Source organism: Gambusia affinis, linkage group LG02 (genome assembly GCF_019740435.1).
Source record: "Gambusia affinis linkage group LG02, SWU_Gaff_1.0, whole genome shotgun sequence".
NCBI lineage: Eukaryota > Metazoa > Chordata > Actinopteri > Cyprinodontiformes > Poeciliidae > Gambusia > Gambusia affinis.
Window position 1 is genome coordinate 2,622,810 of NC_057869.1, and position 18,834 is coordinate 2,641,643.

Genomic DNA, 18,834 nt, shown 5'->3' on the forward strand with positions numbered 1-18,834 from the left:
GTTTTTTTTTTACGACTCATTGTCATACTACTATGGTAATAAAATAATAAAATCATAACATGACCGATCTTAGGACGCTTTGCTAATGTCATCTTATGTGCAAGCATGTGGCGACAGTAGAAAGGAACTACCAACAAACAGAGAAAAAAATCCAACTTTATATTGGGAAGCTAAATTCCCAGCTCGAGTTTTAAAAATGACTTTGACATCAGCAATTAATTAAGCAATTAATCAGTTTCTTAATGTAGAAATACATTCATCTCATTTAAATAATGTGAAAAAATGTGATGGCTCCTTTTGTTTTAATCACAATACCAGATCACAGAATCAAACCTGTTATGTTTTTAATGGAAATTTATGATTCAGGCTTTTGTTGCCAATTTTTACATTGGTTTGAGCTTTAACTCACCAATCCCAGTTTTAATTAAACAATTAAATCTCATAAAGATTCACTGCTTAGGAAAAGACTTTCTGCAGTTTCTTTGACAGATGAGACGATTTGGAATCAAGCAGGAAATGAAGTTGTGATGTGTTTTTGATGCATTTAACGGATTAAATCACCCCTAACTAAAACATTATTTGCGTTAGCTTTAAGGCGTTAATCATAAACCTTAGTTCCGATAACACGCTAAACCAACATGGTATTTAGTGGAAGCTAATGCTAATGTATTAAAATAAATTAGTGCTTTAGAATTTATCCCGAAAAATTAATTTAGGGGACGTTAAGTGCGCTAAAAGTTTTCATCATTAGCTAAAGCGCTAATCAAAATAATTAGTTCTGCTACTAGCACAATAGCAGATTAGTGGAAGTGTTTCCTGTGCTGGAGGTAATGAATGAAAACAACTTGGATTGTTTAGAACATTGGCCAAAAATAGAGCAGGCCTGATAGAATACTTGCTTTTATTGCCTAATATCTGCTGTTTTACTCTTTACGAATACTTACTCCTAAAAAGGTTTTAGACTCTTGCTTTAAAGCAAGAGTCTTGCTTTAAAGACTCTTGAGTTTTTTGTGTGCACACAAAAAACTCAACAAGTAAATAAAATCAAAATAAGTATATTGCCTGTGAATTAGCAGTCTCAATGTTCAGAATCTGACCTCGCTGCATGAGTCATTCAGCAGCACTAAAGATGGTTTAACTCATAACTGCCATATTTCTTTTTAAGTACTGTTATTGTATCTTTTCCGTCTCTTCCAAACATGCATTGCTGTCATGTAGCTGCAGGCCATATTGAGCCTCCTGCTCCAACCTGCAGCAGATTGCTGTCACAGCATGCATCAGGGAGAAACTTCCTCCGTAGCTGTGGAGTTTGGCCCACATCGCCTGTGAAAACACAGGGACACACAGGAGGGCCTCAGTGGCACTTCAACTGGCCCAGTCCAAACATGCAAGAGAGTTTTCAAAACCTGAAGAGCGACCAGATTTTAGGAGATCTACCGTTAAAAGTCACTTGCAAAAAAATTAAACTGCACCACTTATTAGCATGAAAACCAGTAACGCAACAATCCACATTTTTCACTTCTGATACAGATACCTGAGGCTTAGTACCATCCAACGCAAAAAAAAAAAGCGCTGAAATGACTTTAAAAAAAACCAGACATCTACTTTGTACTGAATTACAAATGTATCTGGGAACTCTGCACCAGTACAGAACATTTAAATACACCAACAGCTGCACAAGCTTGGTCAGATCTTTAAAAACAACTCAGCTGCAATTAAGAGTAGAACAGCCGATGTAAAATAAATAATAAAGAAACGGAAACTGACAAAAACAATAGATTCACTACTTTGGTGAAACATGTAAAAATAGTTCAGAGCAATTAGGAATGCTAAAAATAATGTGGAATAAATAATAAAGTATGATGTCACTCTCAGTGCAAATCATAGAGTTAGACTGAACAGATCCGCCCTCATGGATTGGGCACTTTGTCACCAATGCCCAACCTGCAATGTTTTCAATACATAGTTCTCATGTGACGTTACACGTGAACTTTTGTAACAGGCAGTTGCTATGACAACAATAAACAAGCCTCAAGCTTAGAACTAGCTCTGTCCTTAAACTTACAAACAATAAGTTTAAGTACATTTCAACTACTACTCAGTTACAAATGGAGTATTCTGTCCATCTACGTGTAATACCAAGATAAATATGAGATATTTACTGTAATACTTTCTGCTGAACTGATAAAAGCTACAGTAGCTTGGATAATGTAGCTTTTATTTACCAGCTAAGACGAACATGTAGCCTTTGTGTGTATTGATATATGACTCTGCCAATCACCAGAACCTTGTTGTTCATCTTGTTCCTTTACAAAGCTGTCGAAACGTTGAATGTGTGCATCCATGGATTTCAGGACCGAAGCTCCTCCTTGCTGTACACACTCTTCGTGTTCACTAAGTAGTGAACTGTGTCGTATTATGAGATCAGAGGCAGCTTCTCCACGTTGTCTGACATGTTTTCATTCTCCATCCCATACGGGTCGATCCTGACAGCAGCCATTTTGTTTCTGTATCATTTTCTCACACATTAGTTATGAGTGTCAACATATTTTTTGTTGGTCTGGAAGCAATGGGGGCACTATGCATTTCGTTTGCCTACCACGATGGCACAAATCACTTCTGGTTGAGACTTGTGGGAACCAATACAAACATTAGTATCTGATCTTTGCATCTCAGCCTGAAATCAGATGTTTTTATTGCTCCATATTCGTGTTTTCTATCAGAATGAAGATGCAGCTCAGCATTGTAGAGGAAACAAAGACTCTGTTTGTGTTTACTAATTATCATCAGAGCAAAAAGCCTCCATCACTCGGAGTAATACAAGAGTATGTTGAGAGTACATAAAGCCCTTTATATCCAAACATCGTCCATGTGAAGTGTTTTGGCTGTGAGGGCAGATTCCCCGCTTGTCCATCTCCTGGGAAAGAGAGGGGCGGTAAGTGTTTACAACTCCAGCTACATCTGCGCTTCATTATCGTTAGTCAGCTGTGGACGAGAGCCTCAGAGCAGCTTTAACTCTTTCACTGCTGCAAACATCTGCAGTGCCAGTTGCACCAGGAGCAACAGGAAGCAGAAGTGTGTGTTTTAGGAAGGCTGACACAGATATTTAGAGACTTGTTGATCAGTATTTCATCAGGAAAACGTCTGATGAGTTGGAAACGTAAAGGTGATGTAATCAGGAGCCAACAGTGAGAGAACATGAGTCAGGTGATTAAATGCCCCCTGCTGACCTCTGATTAACGAGCCTGGGTTACAAAACAAACAATTAAAGAGCCTTGAAAATCTACAAATTGTGGCAGGATAGTACATTGTATAACTGCCCCTCCCCCACTTATTGATGCTTCTGTTAAAGAGCTCCAATTTATGTTGTTAGTTCAGTGTTTTTGAAGTGGGGCTCTAATGAGAATGGTGGAAAAGTCATTATTTTACCTATAAAGAAAAACCCACTGATGAATTTTTTTACTCAGATTAGGACTGGTCGATCAATCGGTTTATTGATCCATTGAATTTTTGGTTTTTGAAGATAAAATTTTCGGAATATGTGGATTTTTTTTACAGGTTCAGATTTTCATAGTTCAGAGTGACATCAGCACGCGGAGGACGGCCATCTTATTTGTCAAGCGTGTTTTACAGCTTCTATTTATTTGGACTTTGAATTCAGGTCAACTCTAAGACTGAATATTAGCACCAGGCTATGATTACAGTCTGTACAGTAATCTACCGTTTACTGTACAGACTGTAGTAGAATCAAAACTCTTACACAAAAAATTAAAAATCAAAATGAGGAATGTTGAGCATCTTGTAAAGTGTCGCTTTTGGAGATAAGGAAATACTTTTAACACATCAGTATCAAATCATTATCAGTAGCAGGACTTTGAAACAACTGATTCTATTTTCAGAAAAACGACAAAGTCATGTTTGATTTGATAAGTATAGAAACTTTTTTCTCATTAAAACAACTTTTTCTCTGTTTTCTGGTAAACTGCATCTTTCCTCTGCTAATATTCCAGTTATTATTTGGTATTTAAACAAAACTTTATTGTGGCTTGGCCTTGATGCTGTTGTGAAGCTTACAGAAAGGATGATTGAAATAAAAGCCACTTTTTGAAAATATTTTCTGGCATTTGTAAATTCTTTGTCAGAAAAAAATATTAAAATTGGAACTGGTTTGAAAAAAAATCTTTTAGCTTCAGTTACTTTGTTACATCTAGATGTGCAGCTGCTGTTTGTTTCCCACTGAAAGCCCAACTGTGTCTGATGGCTGATGCACTTGAAGCAGGAGTTTCTGAAAGTTTTTTTTTTTTTTTTTAAGAGGAGTTTTTACAATCAGTGTCACTATGACAGCGACACATTTTGCTAAGTGTCCTACTTGAGGAAACTCTGAACTGTCCCTTTAAGAGCAGAGCCCTGAACCTTTCTAGCGTTGTTCCACGAAGGCTGGAAAGCAGCAGGTCGGTACGCAGAGATGGTGAGGCGTGACAGAAAAGCAGGGGAACTGAGTGGTTCACACAGCCCTTATCTGCGCCGCGACCAGCGCTCTGCTCGGCAGATCTGATCTCCTCTCTGGAGTTCCTGAACATGTCTTTATTTTTAGCCGGAACATGGAGGATCAGGCCCGTTCGGGGGTTTAAAGCTCTAACGGGAGTCTTGAGACTTCAGACCTGAACAGAGTTCTACATCTGCTTCAGGGTCAGCGGCCGGGCCCGGTCCCACGCCCTCCCCTGGTCCGCTCACCCATCTTTGGTGCACCAGCCTCTCTGGGGATGAAATCACTGTTTCCCTGGAGAACGCAGAAACGGAGCGGCCTTCCCGCAGAGACATCTGAACCTTTTCCAACGCGACCTCTTGGGGAGACGCTGTGCTGCAGTTTTTAGCTGCTGCTTCATCTCATTTGTGAATAAATAATTTTTAAGCAAAAGCCAGGATAGAAGTTTTAACCTTTCAAATCCGGAACTCCATCTTTGTTCATTAAAAAACAAAACAAACAAAAAACCCAAAAGTGTGTCAAACACAAGGCCTGGGGGCCAAATCCTCCAAACTCCAGAGTAGTAATGTCCAAACGTTTTGTCACATAATTTTAGTTTTGAAAACTAAACATAGCACAATGTTTTATTTTTTTTTACCTACTCAATAATTAACATGAGCTCTTTTAATTAAACAAATAAAGTAGTCAGATTTCTTTGTATGAATTGGATCGTAGATCCAGAACTTGAAATGTTTTTTCCTTGTTTGCTTGTTACTTTGGGCTTAATGGAAGAAAACAGAAGAAAAAAAGTCCACATAAATAGCTGTCAACAGTTGTATGCCTAAGAATTACTAAACGAATGCAAAGACACCTATTTATTTGGTTTTATCGATAAATCTTGCCACTGCTGGCCCTTTGAGTGGATTCCGGATCTTGATGCGGCCCCTGGTGCACCATATAGGAAGTGGTTGATGTAACATCAAGACGACTCCTTTGTGTAATTTGTTGTCAAGCTGGGAGTGTCGCATCTACTCTGCATTCCTTAACCTGCGTCATATATCTAAATATAAGCATGGAGCGTGCTGCCTACAGTGACGACCATCCCTTAGCCAGGTAATTTGACACACACAGAGAGTTTTGTATTTGGCCTGCTTTGTTTTTCAACTGCTCAGCAAATGTCAGCGAGCAAAAACCCCAGCAGACGCTGGGAGAGGCGTCCTCTTCACAGCGAGGAATCCCTGACCTCCAGACCTCTGCAGGTTTACTCGCAGCATAAATCCAAAGCTAATCGTTGTCATAGTGACAATGATTGTAAAGACTCTGCTTTACAAAAAACGTCCCGCTTCAAGTGCACCAGTCAACGCTTGGCCTAACAGCCGCAGATGAGATTTCAGTGGGAAACAAGTAGCAGCTACAGATCTAGATGCAACGAAGTGGCTGGAACTAAATGTAAAGTAGGGTTTTAAAAATTCGGGCCGATATCGATATCAACATTGGTGTTATGTAGGGATACACTGATCCACATTTTTCACCTCCAATACAGATATCAGAGGTTTAGCATCGGCCGATACAGAAAAACACTGGAAAACATTTAAACTTTTTGGTTTTTAAAGATCTGTTGTCAGAGATTGGACAGGAAACTACAATTGATGCACCCTGAGTTTTTTTAAAACATAGATGAACTGAATTACAAATTAATTGGATAATTCTGCACCGTTACAGCACATTTAAATACACCAACAGCTTTAAACATGTAAAAACAACTTTAATTTGTTCAGTCGGTGCAATTAGGAGAACAGCAGCCAATGTAAAATAAATAAAATGAAACTGACAAAAACAAACTTCAAATGGCTCAGAAAGTGAAATTAGGAATCCTAAATATAATGTAAAATAAATAATAAAGCATGACGATAAATAAAAAAGCACAGAATTAAAATGAATAGATTCGTCCACATTGTCACTGATACCAATCTAGATATTATTAATAATATCACCCCAGTTTTACTGATATCAATGCTGATGTATTGTGTATTTCTAATGCCAAAAGTATTTAGTCCTTTCTAGAGTTCTTTAGTTTTGTGTCTCAATAAAATGTTTCAGATCATGAAACAAATATTTGTCTGAAACAAAGAAAACCTGAGTATAAACATGAATCAGTTTTCAAAAAGTAATCACACTTCATAAAGTAACTATGATTAGACTGAACGTTTAGAAACTGTCTGACAACATGAAGTAGTCCAGAAGATCTCATTGGCTCTTCTTCTTAATTAAGTTTACCATGAAAATCTGGATTTTCTAACTGGTGTTTTAGTTCCTTATCAGGATTTTTTGAGTTCTGATCCAAACTGGGACCAGTGCCTGTTTAGCGCCAGTTTTGTTTCCACTTTCACTGCAGCAAAAATTGTTTTCTTCCACCAGAAAAAAACAACATTTATTTATGCAGTAGTAAAGAAATCCCTTCACCAGGATCTGCAGGCTGGTTGTTGGAGAATGTCAGCCGATCAAAACGTTTGCTCTGGGTTACTGGCTAAACTACAAAAACAGCCGAAATAAATGGAAATATTTTCTGATGCAGGAAGTTTTAAATTATTCATGAGGTTGTAGCATTTGTTTTATAACCGTTTATCTCCATAAATTATGTAATAAACTAACAAGCAATAGTTGAAGGACACAAAAAGATTTATTTATGGGTAAAAATAGGGATTCATTGGTTAAAACAAAAAGAAAATAAAAATCAGCTTTTAGCCTAAATAAAGGTCATGACCTCCTTTTCCTTGTGAAGTATTTTCTTGAGCTCCTGCTCTGCCTCTGGTTTTCACCACACTGACCTCATCTGGTTGTTTTGATTTGATATTTAGGAGCTCTGTGTGTTTGGTCGTCCAGACAGAAAATGGAGCCCAGGCGGCCGCTGCTCTCATTTAGCCTCCATGACGGTTTTTCATCACTCGTAACTCTCCTGTGAATTGTCTTGTTTTCCCCCTGAAATGAAACGGTTGTGTTGAGTGTTTTCCAGGGTTTTTCTTCTGTCAGCTTTCTGTCCAAACACCAACATGTCCTAATTCCTAGCAGGCCTCTCCTCTTTCAGCCAGTAATTGTGTCTGTCCTGGTTTTCCTCTGTCTTCGAAGGGAACAGCAGCCATGGACTGAGGAAAAACGGCCGGGGTTTAGATTAATATCACAGCTCAACAGGTGACCCTTGACCCCCTCCGTCCCTCCTCCAATCTCTCTCTTTTCCTCAGTTTATCTTTATCGCTTTGTCCCTCGCTCGCAGAGACCAACAGTTCTCCTGGTTCTGTAATGTTCTTGGTTTGTCTCTCTTGTAAATCTCCGTCTGATTTTTATCATCTCACTAATCCTCTCTTTTCCTCTTTGGTGAACTAATGTGAACATCCACAGTCTGAGTGTAGTGGATGGATTTATTTTCCCTCTTTTTGCAGTATTTCACTCATCTTTTTAATCTGTTCTTCCTGAAACAATAATAATTTTTCTCTTACTAATCGCGCGTTAGGACTCTTGGCCATGTGGCTTAACAAAATGGCTCCTACTTAACATTTTCTTCCTTTCAGCAATTTGATTCCTTAATTCATTTGCATTCATTGTTTTTGGCTTTGTTTTAAGAATAATAGCTAATAATTATTCAGTTTGTGTAGAGAACACATATAAATTATGTTTTAAGTCTTATTTTTGTGAATTTTATGTGATGTTTTTGTTACTCACTAAAATATTTAACTACTTTTTGTGCAAAAGTATAAACATTTCCACAAAACTGCAGATAAAAACAGATAGGTTCAGATATCGATTGGAATATATCTGTGAATTATTCAAAACTTTTGAATTTCTTTAGATTTTTAACATTTTTTCTTAGCTTACTGCAAAAATGTAATTATGTAATAAAATAAAACAAACCTGTTGTTAGAAAATGGGTGTAATTAGAACACCTTTATTTATATTAGTGATTAAAACGACATTAAATGCATGAAATACGACTCAGAAATAATTTCCTTCATCTCAACAAGGTGAGATGAGATATTCCAAAATGCATCAAAAATTTAAATCCGTTAATGTGTCCACATGTTTGAACCTTTACCAGACACAAGTACAGACGTAAAGATTTCCGGTTCATCCTGTCTGACCTACTTCACCGTATCTGGAAAATAATGCATATCGCTATCTTTCAGTTAAACTTCAAAAATAATCTGAAGAAGAAAAAGTAGATTCTGTCAAAGAAAAGAGTTACATCTGTTTTTAAAACAAATCTAACCTGGCACTCCTTTAGCCATGCAGCAAATCTTCTTCTTTTGACTCCTGACCTTAAACAACAGGGAGGATGGTAATCTCAGAGATCATCCATCCATCCATCCATCCATCCATCATCCTTCCATCCATCCATCCATCCATCATCCATCCTTCCATCCATCCATCATCCATCCTTCCATCCATCCATCCATCCATCCATCCATCCATCATCCATCCTTCCATCCATCCATCATCCATCCTTCCATCCATCCATCCGTTCACTTTAACAATAAATAAAAATTGGATTCATCATTTCTATTAATATTTTTTGAAAAGCGATTTTGTTCACGTAGACATCATAATCCATTTTATTTATAGTTTCAGTTGTGTGTGGTTTTTATTTTCAATTTATTTATTGTTCTTGGTTGTTTTATTTTGGATATTTAAAATATCTTCCAGTTCCAGTGTTAACAGTTCTTTACAAAGTTAAAGTTTCGTGGTGTTTGAGAGGACAAACTGGCATTATGATGCCATTATCAAATGGAAGTGGTCACAAAACAACAATATTATCTTTTATCAACAATTTATCATCCAGCAGTATTTATTTTCATGACAACAGGTCCAGTTGTCACCAGTTAATCTGCTGGTTGTAAAGTTTGAACCATCTCTCTCTGCTTTCTAACGAGCAAAATGTCAACAATTTCTTTATTTTATAGAAAAAAGTTCTCAACCGTTGGTTATTTTATCACTTATCACCTGTGTCTGGATTAAGGTTCAAACAAAATTGATATTGTGAAAAAAAATCATTTTCATTAACTTTCCAAGCTGCACTAAATGACAGTAGTTACAATGCATCAGTAACTATATATTTATCAGACATTTCTTTGTCTTTCGGGGTGAGTGTTTGGTCGGAGAGGCAGTTTGTGTTTTGCTCACAGCGTGCTGCTCGGTTAGTGCGATCCTGTGAGGGTGTAAGTGTAAGGTCAGCGTGAGCCTGCAGAGAAAAGCCGCCTGCGTGGAGGCAGAGAGGAAGCGGAGTGAATCACTGACCCTTACGGCCTTCACAAACCCTCCTGCCTCTGTCCAAGGTGCTGGAACACTTGGCATAACTCTCCTCTTCCTCCTACTCAGAACCAACTCGGACTCTGCTCTGCATACGAGCGCTATGAACCCAAACCCCCAGGACCCCTTCGGCATGAACCAGCAGATGGGCCGAGGTCCTCCGCAGCGCAATGGTGAGAGTAACACACACTTACTCACTTCATTTTTTACTTTCTGTTGTTTTTATTCATTTTATTTCACTGTATTTTTATGTGAGAAACTTTTATGAATTCACTTTTTTGTACTTTATTTTTGATATATTGTTTAAAATTTCAGAGCCTGTAGATATTTTCTGCTCCACCGCTTCTAAATAAGAAATTGTCCCAGCAGCTTAAAAAAAACAAAACCCTAGAATAAACATATTTATTTTTTCTTGTCAATTTCAGATGCTGAACAGATATTATGAATTATCAGAAACATCCAGAGTGGAACTGCATTCTGTTAGAAACATCTTCCTTAAATGTTTGATCACAAAGTCTAAAATGAATCGTCCATTGACAAAAATACAGCAGTAAAATGCTTATTTGAATGAATCAGTAAATCGTTTAGAATCTTCTAACAAACATTTTAATTTTAGTCAAAGTTGTGTTCAGCTGTTAAGTAGCATTTCACCAGAGTATTTCAATTAGCTAGTGAGGCTATCTGCTCTGTGGCTAGCCTGAACCCCGCTGCTTTACCGACGCGTGGCTCACTAAATATTTAATTTTTATGAACAATTCTTCTTCAAAGAATGTCAGATTTACAGAATTTGACCTGATTTGGTCGGACTTCAATGACAAAGTTGTGAACCCTTAAATGTGAAAACCTTGAATACATTTCTGGTCATAATGTTGAACAGAAAGGCTAGAAATCAGGTGAGGGAGTGAGTTCTTTAAACTGGATCCAAAATCTCCTCTATCGTCTCAGAAAATGGTTTTTTACCACGAGATGTGTGTTGGAAAATTTAACTAACTTTTTAAAGTTCAAGTGTACTTTACTGTCAAATTATTTCACAATTATAGATCCTCTTAGATCAGGGTTTTAAACTTGACTGAAGGTTTGTTAATCAAGTTTAGCATAAAAATAACAAAAGATTTCTGTATCCAGATTTTAGCGCTAATCCATGTTTGTCCCTTAAAAAGAGATGAAACGGTTATTTACCAAACTCCATTATTATGATGTTTTGTGATTTGTGGAACATAAAATAATAAATATTTTCAACCTACATGTGCAGAATGCCTCAGAACTGTCAAGGAATCTATAAATCTATAAATCTGAGGAAAGGCTGGAAAGTGAACCACAACACGCTCGGCCTTGCATGTGTTTCCTGCTGTCAGACAAACTTTCTGTGTGTTTTGTCTTTTGTGTGAGAGAGTGTAAATGACCATGAGGAGCAGGGCAGACGTCACGTTATATCATGAAAGAGTAGGTGGAATGTTATCGGCGGGTCAAACCACCGACCAGGACAGGAAACCACCATCTGGGAGGAATTTCTCATTTTATGGAGAAATTTTGCCGCATATTCAACATGTTATCTCTAAAATCAACTCCAGTGGCGTTCGGCTTGCAGGCAGCTCCGATGGTTGTTATCATCCAGCTTTATGGTGTTTGTGTTTCTGTTCTTCTGGTCACTGATTAACAGAGAACACAGTCCATCCAGGCAGCTTCTCTCTCTGCTGGTCCACACATCTCCAAACCTAAAAATCTAAAAATCCTAGTTTCTTCTGTAGGACAAACCAGAAATTTTCAACCCTTTTCGTTTTCTAACATTTTCTCTCTCGCTTTCCAAATAATCCTCCTTTATTTCAGCGCATTTAAACAGGACGTTACTTTAAGAATGAGCTTCTGGCACTCCATCTGATCAAACCTGTTCAGAGAAATTAAATCACAGGATGGTGTGTGAATGGGTGACCTTTGACCCAGGAGGAAGTTCTGGTCTGTCAGTGTTCAGTCGATGGAATCAAAAACAAAACACGCTGCTTTCGTTTTACTGACAAAGGAAAACTTATTAATTATATTACTTAGAAGTTTTCATCTCTTGAATCCTTAATAGTGACTTTACTGCCACCTACTGGCTTAATGTGATTATTTAATTGCTTTTTTGTTAAAAGCAGAATAATGCTAGATATCTTTTTGTAGTTAAATCTTGAATATTTTTTTCCCATCTGTATTTTACTGTATTTTCAGATTAGTACAAACATTGTTGAATTCTTCTTCACATGGTTGTGAAAACATGGTTTTCTGAGCTGCTACTGGAAACAACTAACTGACTACCACAAAGTAAAACAGAGCAACACATTCCTGCCTGTCAAAGTGAAACTTTATAACCGCAATCTCTGACTGAACTCTTTCAACCTCTGTGGAAATATCCTCTCATTCTTTCTTTTTAAATCTTCAAACTTATTTTTCCTTTACTTCTAGGAAGGTTCCTGGTTTGTAATGTTGAGAATTTTCCTGTGGGGAATAAAAAAGTATTTCTGATTCTGTTTTTAGTCCAAAGGATGTTCCTAAAAAAACCTTCCTGATTAAAAAACCAGAAACACTAAAAATGCATTGGTACATTTTGATGGCCATGTTTCTCTTATGAAGTACAAATAAATGAGATCAGGAAGGCATCTGGAGATGTTCACTTTGCTCTGAAGATTACATCCAGCATCAAATCACTACATTTGTAATTTGTTTGGTTTCTCGGTTCAGATCTCCATATTAGACACAATCCATACTGTTTCAAACAGGTGGAGTTCAGAGGATCAGGATTTCAATACGTTTGGGATCAAACAAAATTACAAGATTCCCAGAAAGGTTGTGGAGGCGAAAGTTAGAAGCTCCTCAAAAAATAAACTTTCTAAGTAAAGTGAAAATACTCAAAAAACAAACTCTAGTCCAGTACTCGAGTAAATGTACTAGGTTACTGTTCACCGCTGGTTATATGCTAACTTCAACATATGCAAAAAATAACAGTTTTTCAAAATGTGTTGATATAAGTCAGCAGAAAAGAGAAAGAAAAGACCAAATCCAGTTCTTTAAAAATGAAGTCATGATTTAAACTACTTTTATTGTGTTTTCACACCTGATGATTCCGTAGACTTGCTTCGATTTAGGACAAAATTGCAACATTTGTTGCATTTCCAGCTGCTGTGGTTCGTTTTCACTTCACTGCAACTTTCACTTCAAACAAACTAAAATAATTGAAAAACATGTCCCCCCCCCTCGCCTGTGGGGGCGCTCTACCAAGATCCAGTGAAGGGAATGACACACAAATCCTCTGAAGAAGACACTGAGCGCAACTTCCTTCTTCAAGAAATGTACACCAAAATGTAGTGGCGTCAGATTTTGGCAGTTGGAGGATTTCTCTTTATCCATCCATCCGTTTTCTAACACCCTTGTCCCCAGCGGGATCTGGGGGGTTCTGGTGCCGGTGCCTATCTCCAGCGAATGTTTTGGGCGAGAGGCGGGGTCACCCTGGACAGGTCACCGGTCCGTCGCAGCTTTCTCTTTAGCTTCCGGTAAAAAAAAAAACAAGAGCCACTTTTCTGCTAGCGCTAGCGTATTTGTTTTGGTTGTATATACCCAGAATGCCCTGCTCTGTAGTTTTGGAGTGGTCTCTAGTGTGCACCAGAGTTCACTTCAACTGAACCGAGACCGAGATTTGTAGGCGGAACAGAGTTCGCATTAGAGTTTGCATTCACACCTTCCCAAACAAACCGGACTTTCCAGGCAAGCAGACTGGAGTTGGGTTAAAGCGGACTGGAGTTAAGTTAAAGCGGACTGGAGTTAAGTTAAAGCGGACTGGAGTTGGGTTAAAGCGGACTGGAGTTGGGTTAAAGCGGACTGAACAGGGCTGGTGTGAATGAACACTTGATACCACTCCGTGAGATACAAAGGCAGCTCTTGTTGGAGAGCGAGCGGCGATTCCTCACGGGCTGACGCGTGAGCGCGCCGAGCTGTGACGCCTCGGGGCCTTGTTGACACCTCTCAGGGTTCTAGCCGGTTTGGAGTGGTGTTAAGCCCCGGCTGATTAAAGAAGCAGCTAACTAGAAATTACGGCACTGACTCACTCTGCCCTCCGGGCGGAAACACTTCTACTACACTTCTGCTGCATTCTCTGATTCTCCTGCCTCTGGGAAATGAGCGGAGATCTAACGTTCAACCCCGCAGCTGTCAAGCTTTCGGTTGGTGCAGACAGCGTTTCAGCATTTACTACCTCCATATTGAGTTCCCTTCTGCCAAGAACACAAGCCAGCCATTTTCCATCCCAGTTGTCTTGCTTCCGTCCTAGTTACGAGTGTGAGCAACAGTGAATAAACACGTTGGAAGGGGGGCGGAGGGCTTTAATGGTGCCAGTATTGTATCGCCTCATTGTCCCATCTGCAGCAGAGGCAGAAAGGGAAGTGTCTGAAATGAAAGACTGATTTCATGCACTGCAAAAACACAAAATCTTACCAAGTATTTCTGTTTTCTTGGTTCATTTGATATAAGACAAAACTAACTTTCAAGTAACTTTTCAACGAGATAAAGGAGTTTAAGTCAACAACTCCTTTAATATTGATGAAAAAGTGCTAGACCCACTGGCAAACTATTTCATTTATAACATGAGGAAAATGTCTTGTTACAATCCACCAGTTGAACCAGTATTTTCATCAATATTTAAGCTGTAGTTTTCTTAACATATTTCTTAAAATGATCGTTATGTCATGACAGTGTAACATAAGATAATAATCTGTGAAAAGCTCAACGTCCTCTGCCTTCTCCCAGTGCTCCCAGTACAAACTGCAGAAATACACCTCTCATTCAGAAACAACCAATCAGAGCCAGGAGGCGGGTCTTATCGCTGTCAATCACTCTCATGCTAATGCCCTCCCTCATCCTCTTTGCTACACTACAGCTGATTCACCACAACATGGTCTGCTACCAATGCTAAGACTAGTTAGCATAGCCACTGATAACTGAAGATAAACGGTTTTCCTGTAATAACTTGTTTTTCCACTATTTACACATTGAGCAGCGTGTACAGGGGGTTGATTGACATGGTGACAGTTTTAATAGATATGAAAAAAACATTCTTACAAGATGCTAAAACTTAAAGGAATTGTTGACTTACAACAAGCTCCTATGTCTTGCTGAAAAGCTACTTTTAACCTCTGTGCCCTTGTGATCCATCAGTGCAGAAAGGGTTAAGTTAGTTTGGTCTTTTTTCAAGTTCACTAAGACATTTGCACTGCAAACAGCAAACATATCGGGTAAGATTTTGTGTTTTTGCAGTGATGGAGGAAGAAGGAACAAGCGGTTAGGGGATCAAAGGAGGAAAATCTGATTTATTTCCTAACAGAAGTGTTGAGCAGGAAATATTCATCAGAATCAACCAGATGAAAAGCTAAACCAAAATTAACCTGCAGTAAAGAGGAAGAATGTTCTCTTTGTAGCAGAAAAACAGAGTTTCTCTCTGTTTTCATCTTTCTTTGATGTCCAAACCAACATTCCTCATCTTTGATGAATGACGGCGTGGCAGCTGCTCTGCACCAGTTAGCATGTTAGCATGCTGCTCCTGTCAGGGCGCTGACTGCTGAGCCAGACATGGTGGCATTTTCTACAGCAGGTGGTTCTAATTAAGCATCCTCTAATCTTCCTTTGCTCTGGTTTTCTTTGTCTTTCCTGCTGTTGTTCATGGAGGCTGGCATGCAGCTAGTGTCAATGAGGCCGACGTAGACGGCAGTGGAGACGGTGGGTTCACATTTTTTACTCCCTTTCTAATATAATTGAGATTTTGTTTTTGTTTTTGTTAATTTGCCTGTTTCCCTCTGCAGTCTTTTCCTTTCCTGCTCTGCCGAACGAGGAGAATCTGATGGACATTGGGAAACCTCTTCCCAAGCAGCTGTGGGAGGCCAAGAAGGTAACGAGGTTTTACTGCTTCACATCAAATCGTTTTACTGCTTCCTGCATGAAACAAACAAAAATGTAAAAAAATGATTCTGTCTTCCCTCAAGAAGAATTTAAGTCATTTGCTGAGCAGATTTTTGGTGAAATGTCAGTAATTACCAAGCATAAACCATACAATGTCATGTTAAAACACAGGATAAATATAAAAGCAATTAAAATCCTACAGCCAAATCTGATGCTTGGTTAAAAGCAGAGGAATGAAAGTGGTGAGTTTTTACCTGGTTATTCCAAACAAATTGATTGTTTATTTGATAAGGACACATACAAGAAACATGGACTGTGACAATCTAATTCCTGCTTCACAATATTTATAGCACAGCTAATTCAACAGAAAGGCCTTTACATGAAATGTTAATACCAATACAATAGAAAGATCAAAATAGATATAAAACAATGTATTTAAAGCTACTGAATCAAGTCTAACAACTTGATCGTCCATGTTGTCACAAAAAGTGTTTTCATCCTGTTTTTGTTCATAAACTCAAACCTTCTATGATTTTTGTGTTTTTAAATGTAGCTCAGTAATTCAAAAGATTTCCTTAGACAACTTGGTGATACTGAGATGGGTTAGAGTAATGTAAAATAAAATAAAAACCCTTTTAGCACTCTTTAATATTTTTCTGCTCTAAACAGCCTGGTTTTCATCATTTACTTTTTAAAAACAATATTAAACTTACAGATATGAGCAATAAGCTTTAAAATATTCTAACATTTTACTGTCTTTTCGTACACAATGCACCCCTCCTATGACTACACCATAATTAAGCTTTATTGAGTTTTTAATTTGAAAAATTAAACTCAGTATTAGGATCTCCAGTAGCAGTCAGTCTTGCAACTAATCTGAAGAGGCCTCTGATTGAAGAGGCCATGCTAACAGCTCCATTTCCAGGCAGCAGAGACTATAATCCAGAGTAGTATGTCTTGGTTGACATCATCAGCTGTTAGCTCTGATAATCCAGCTCGCTTGCTTTTGCCGCTCCTCTTTGAATCTTCCTGGCTGTGAGCTTAGAAAGCCGGATGAAGAGTCGTTTGAACTTCCTCCTCTCTCTGCTCTGCATCCATGAAGTCTCTCAAATCCTCTGGAATTTGGGGTCATAGTTCAGATATTATTTGATCCTTTGAGATGCTAATCAGCTGCTCCCAGTTGTAAAAGCAACATTTTGTTGCTATGGTTGTGCACCATAGAAACTGTACAAAAGTAATAAAAAGGTAATAAGAATTTATTAATTTGTTTTGTGTAATGGGACATAATAAAAATGTCTGTTTCATTGCTGACCAGACTTCAGCAGGTTTAAGTTCATGATCAGAAAAATGTTTGTAAGCCTCACTGTGGTTTATTTTGATTGGACCAGTGTGGAGATGTTTGGGTTTTACACCTACTGCTAACCTTTTACCACCCGAGAAGCACAGCGGTGGAGGCATCATGATATGGGCTTGTTTAAAACAGCTGAACTTTGACCCAAATCCAGTCATTCTGTAGTGGAGAATAGTCACAATAAATTCAAATTACTTATTTAATCTCCCCAAAACTGTGCGAATTGTTAATTTTACTAATTTTTTTCCACTGTATACCAATAAACTTGAAAATATAAAGATATAAATCAGACTTTGTTTATGTGACTGGTATCCTACAGAAGCAAATATGAATGTTTTTCAAGAGCTGTATTTGTGTTTGTGGGGCTGTAATCGCTGCGACATGCAGTCACAACCTTAGAGCTACCTAAAAAAGAATCAATAAATATTTATTGTTTTTATTGTTATCACAATAGTACCACAAAATATTGTGATAAATCTTAAGTCCATATCACCCACATCTTCTGCTTATCTTCATATCCTGATATATAGATGCAGAGTCAGTCTTACTGCATGTTTCCTCTTAGCAGAGTATTTAATCTGGGTGGGAGCTTTGAGTCCAGATTCCTGACTTCTGTCATCACCCTGGTAGAAACCTGAAGCGAATTCGATGCGCCGCCTCTTTCAGAGCGGTCTGTGAAGTGTTCCAGGCGACGCCGAAGCACCTGGGTCAGGTCGGGTGATCACAACACCTTAAATTCCTGCCGTGACTTGGCAGAAACATGTTCCCCCACCGGTCCAACCAGTCCTTCCTGTTCCACTCTAAACAGACAAAACCGAGCCAGACACACATTTCTACAATCCCGATTGTTGACGACGGCGCGAGGTATTTCTCTGACTTCGAAGAAAAGCGGCTGTGGTTCCAGAGTGCTTCCACTGGCTCCCCTTCAGCGGTTCTCGTCCTCTGAACCCTCAGCGTTCACTGCCGGGGTTTGCTTTCCTGAGTCATCAAATGATTCCTTAAAACCGAGTCCAACTGGGTGTCTTCTCTAAAACAATTAAACAAAGCAAGAAAAAAAACTCCCACGCTGAAACTCTTGGTTGTGAAATCCAGAAACCACGACCCCATCTGCAAAAACTCAAAATCTTACCAAGTATTTTGGTCTAGATTCTAGTGCAAATATCTTGAAATACTTGAAATAAGACAAAACTAAGTTTTAAATAACTTTTTATTAAGAAATATGAGCCAATAATCCCTTAATATTGATTGAAAACTATTAGTTCCAGTGGGAGATTATTATTACACTTATAACAAGATATTTTCACCATGTTTAGTGAAATAATTTGCCAGTAGAAGTAGAACTTTTTCATCAATATTAAGAAATTATTGAACCCAAATAATTATTTTGTGTTTAAATTCTGAACTGGTCCCACGCTGTAAACCTTCCAGTCGAACAAATTAGATTTCAAATTCCAAAAATATTGATCAGAATTATCGTCTTGTTTATTTTAGAGATTTGTCTTTCCTGCTGGTCCTTATCTTTAGATGATAACTCCTTCTTATACTTTTTTATGTATTTCACTTGTATTCTTTATTTTAGCTTAACTTGTGACACATTTTGGGAAACTTTTGTTTTAAACAATCTGAAGCTAACATGTTTCAAGATCAATAAAGTATTTTTGAGTTTTCTGTTATTTAGTTTTTCCCTCTTATAAGAACTGTAATTAAATATATTTTTAAAATAAATTATGAGACTTAATTTGCTTCTCCTGGTAGTTATGTATTTTTGATGAATCATAGACATGAAAAAAAACAAGAATGT

General features: G+C 38.1%; 1 protein-coding gene across 4 annotated transcripts in view; it reads left to right on the forward strand.

The window, feature by feature from the left end:
* Positions 1-18,834, forward strand: part of crtc3 (CREB regulated transcription coactivator 3) — a 43,802-nt gene that overhangs the window by 14,978 nt on the left and 9,990 nt on the right. Inside the window, exons 5-8 of one of the 4 annotated variants that reach the window (XM_044105852.1) lie at positions 7,592-7,654; positions 9,833-9,936; positions 15,452-15,502; positions 15,586-15,671. In XM_044105852.1, the coding sequence (XP_043961787.1) occupies positions 7,592-7,654; positions 9,833-9,936; positions 15,452-15,502; positions 15,586-15,671 (304 nt within the window). The remainder of the gene's footprint in view (positions 1-7,591; positions 7,655-9,832; positions 9,937-15,451; positions 15,503-15,585; positions 15,672-18,834) is intronic. The other 3 variants (XM_044105862.1, XM_044105870.1, XM_044105880.1) reach the window with 3 other exon arrangements.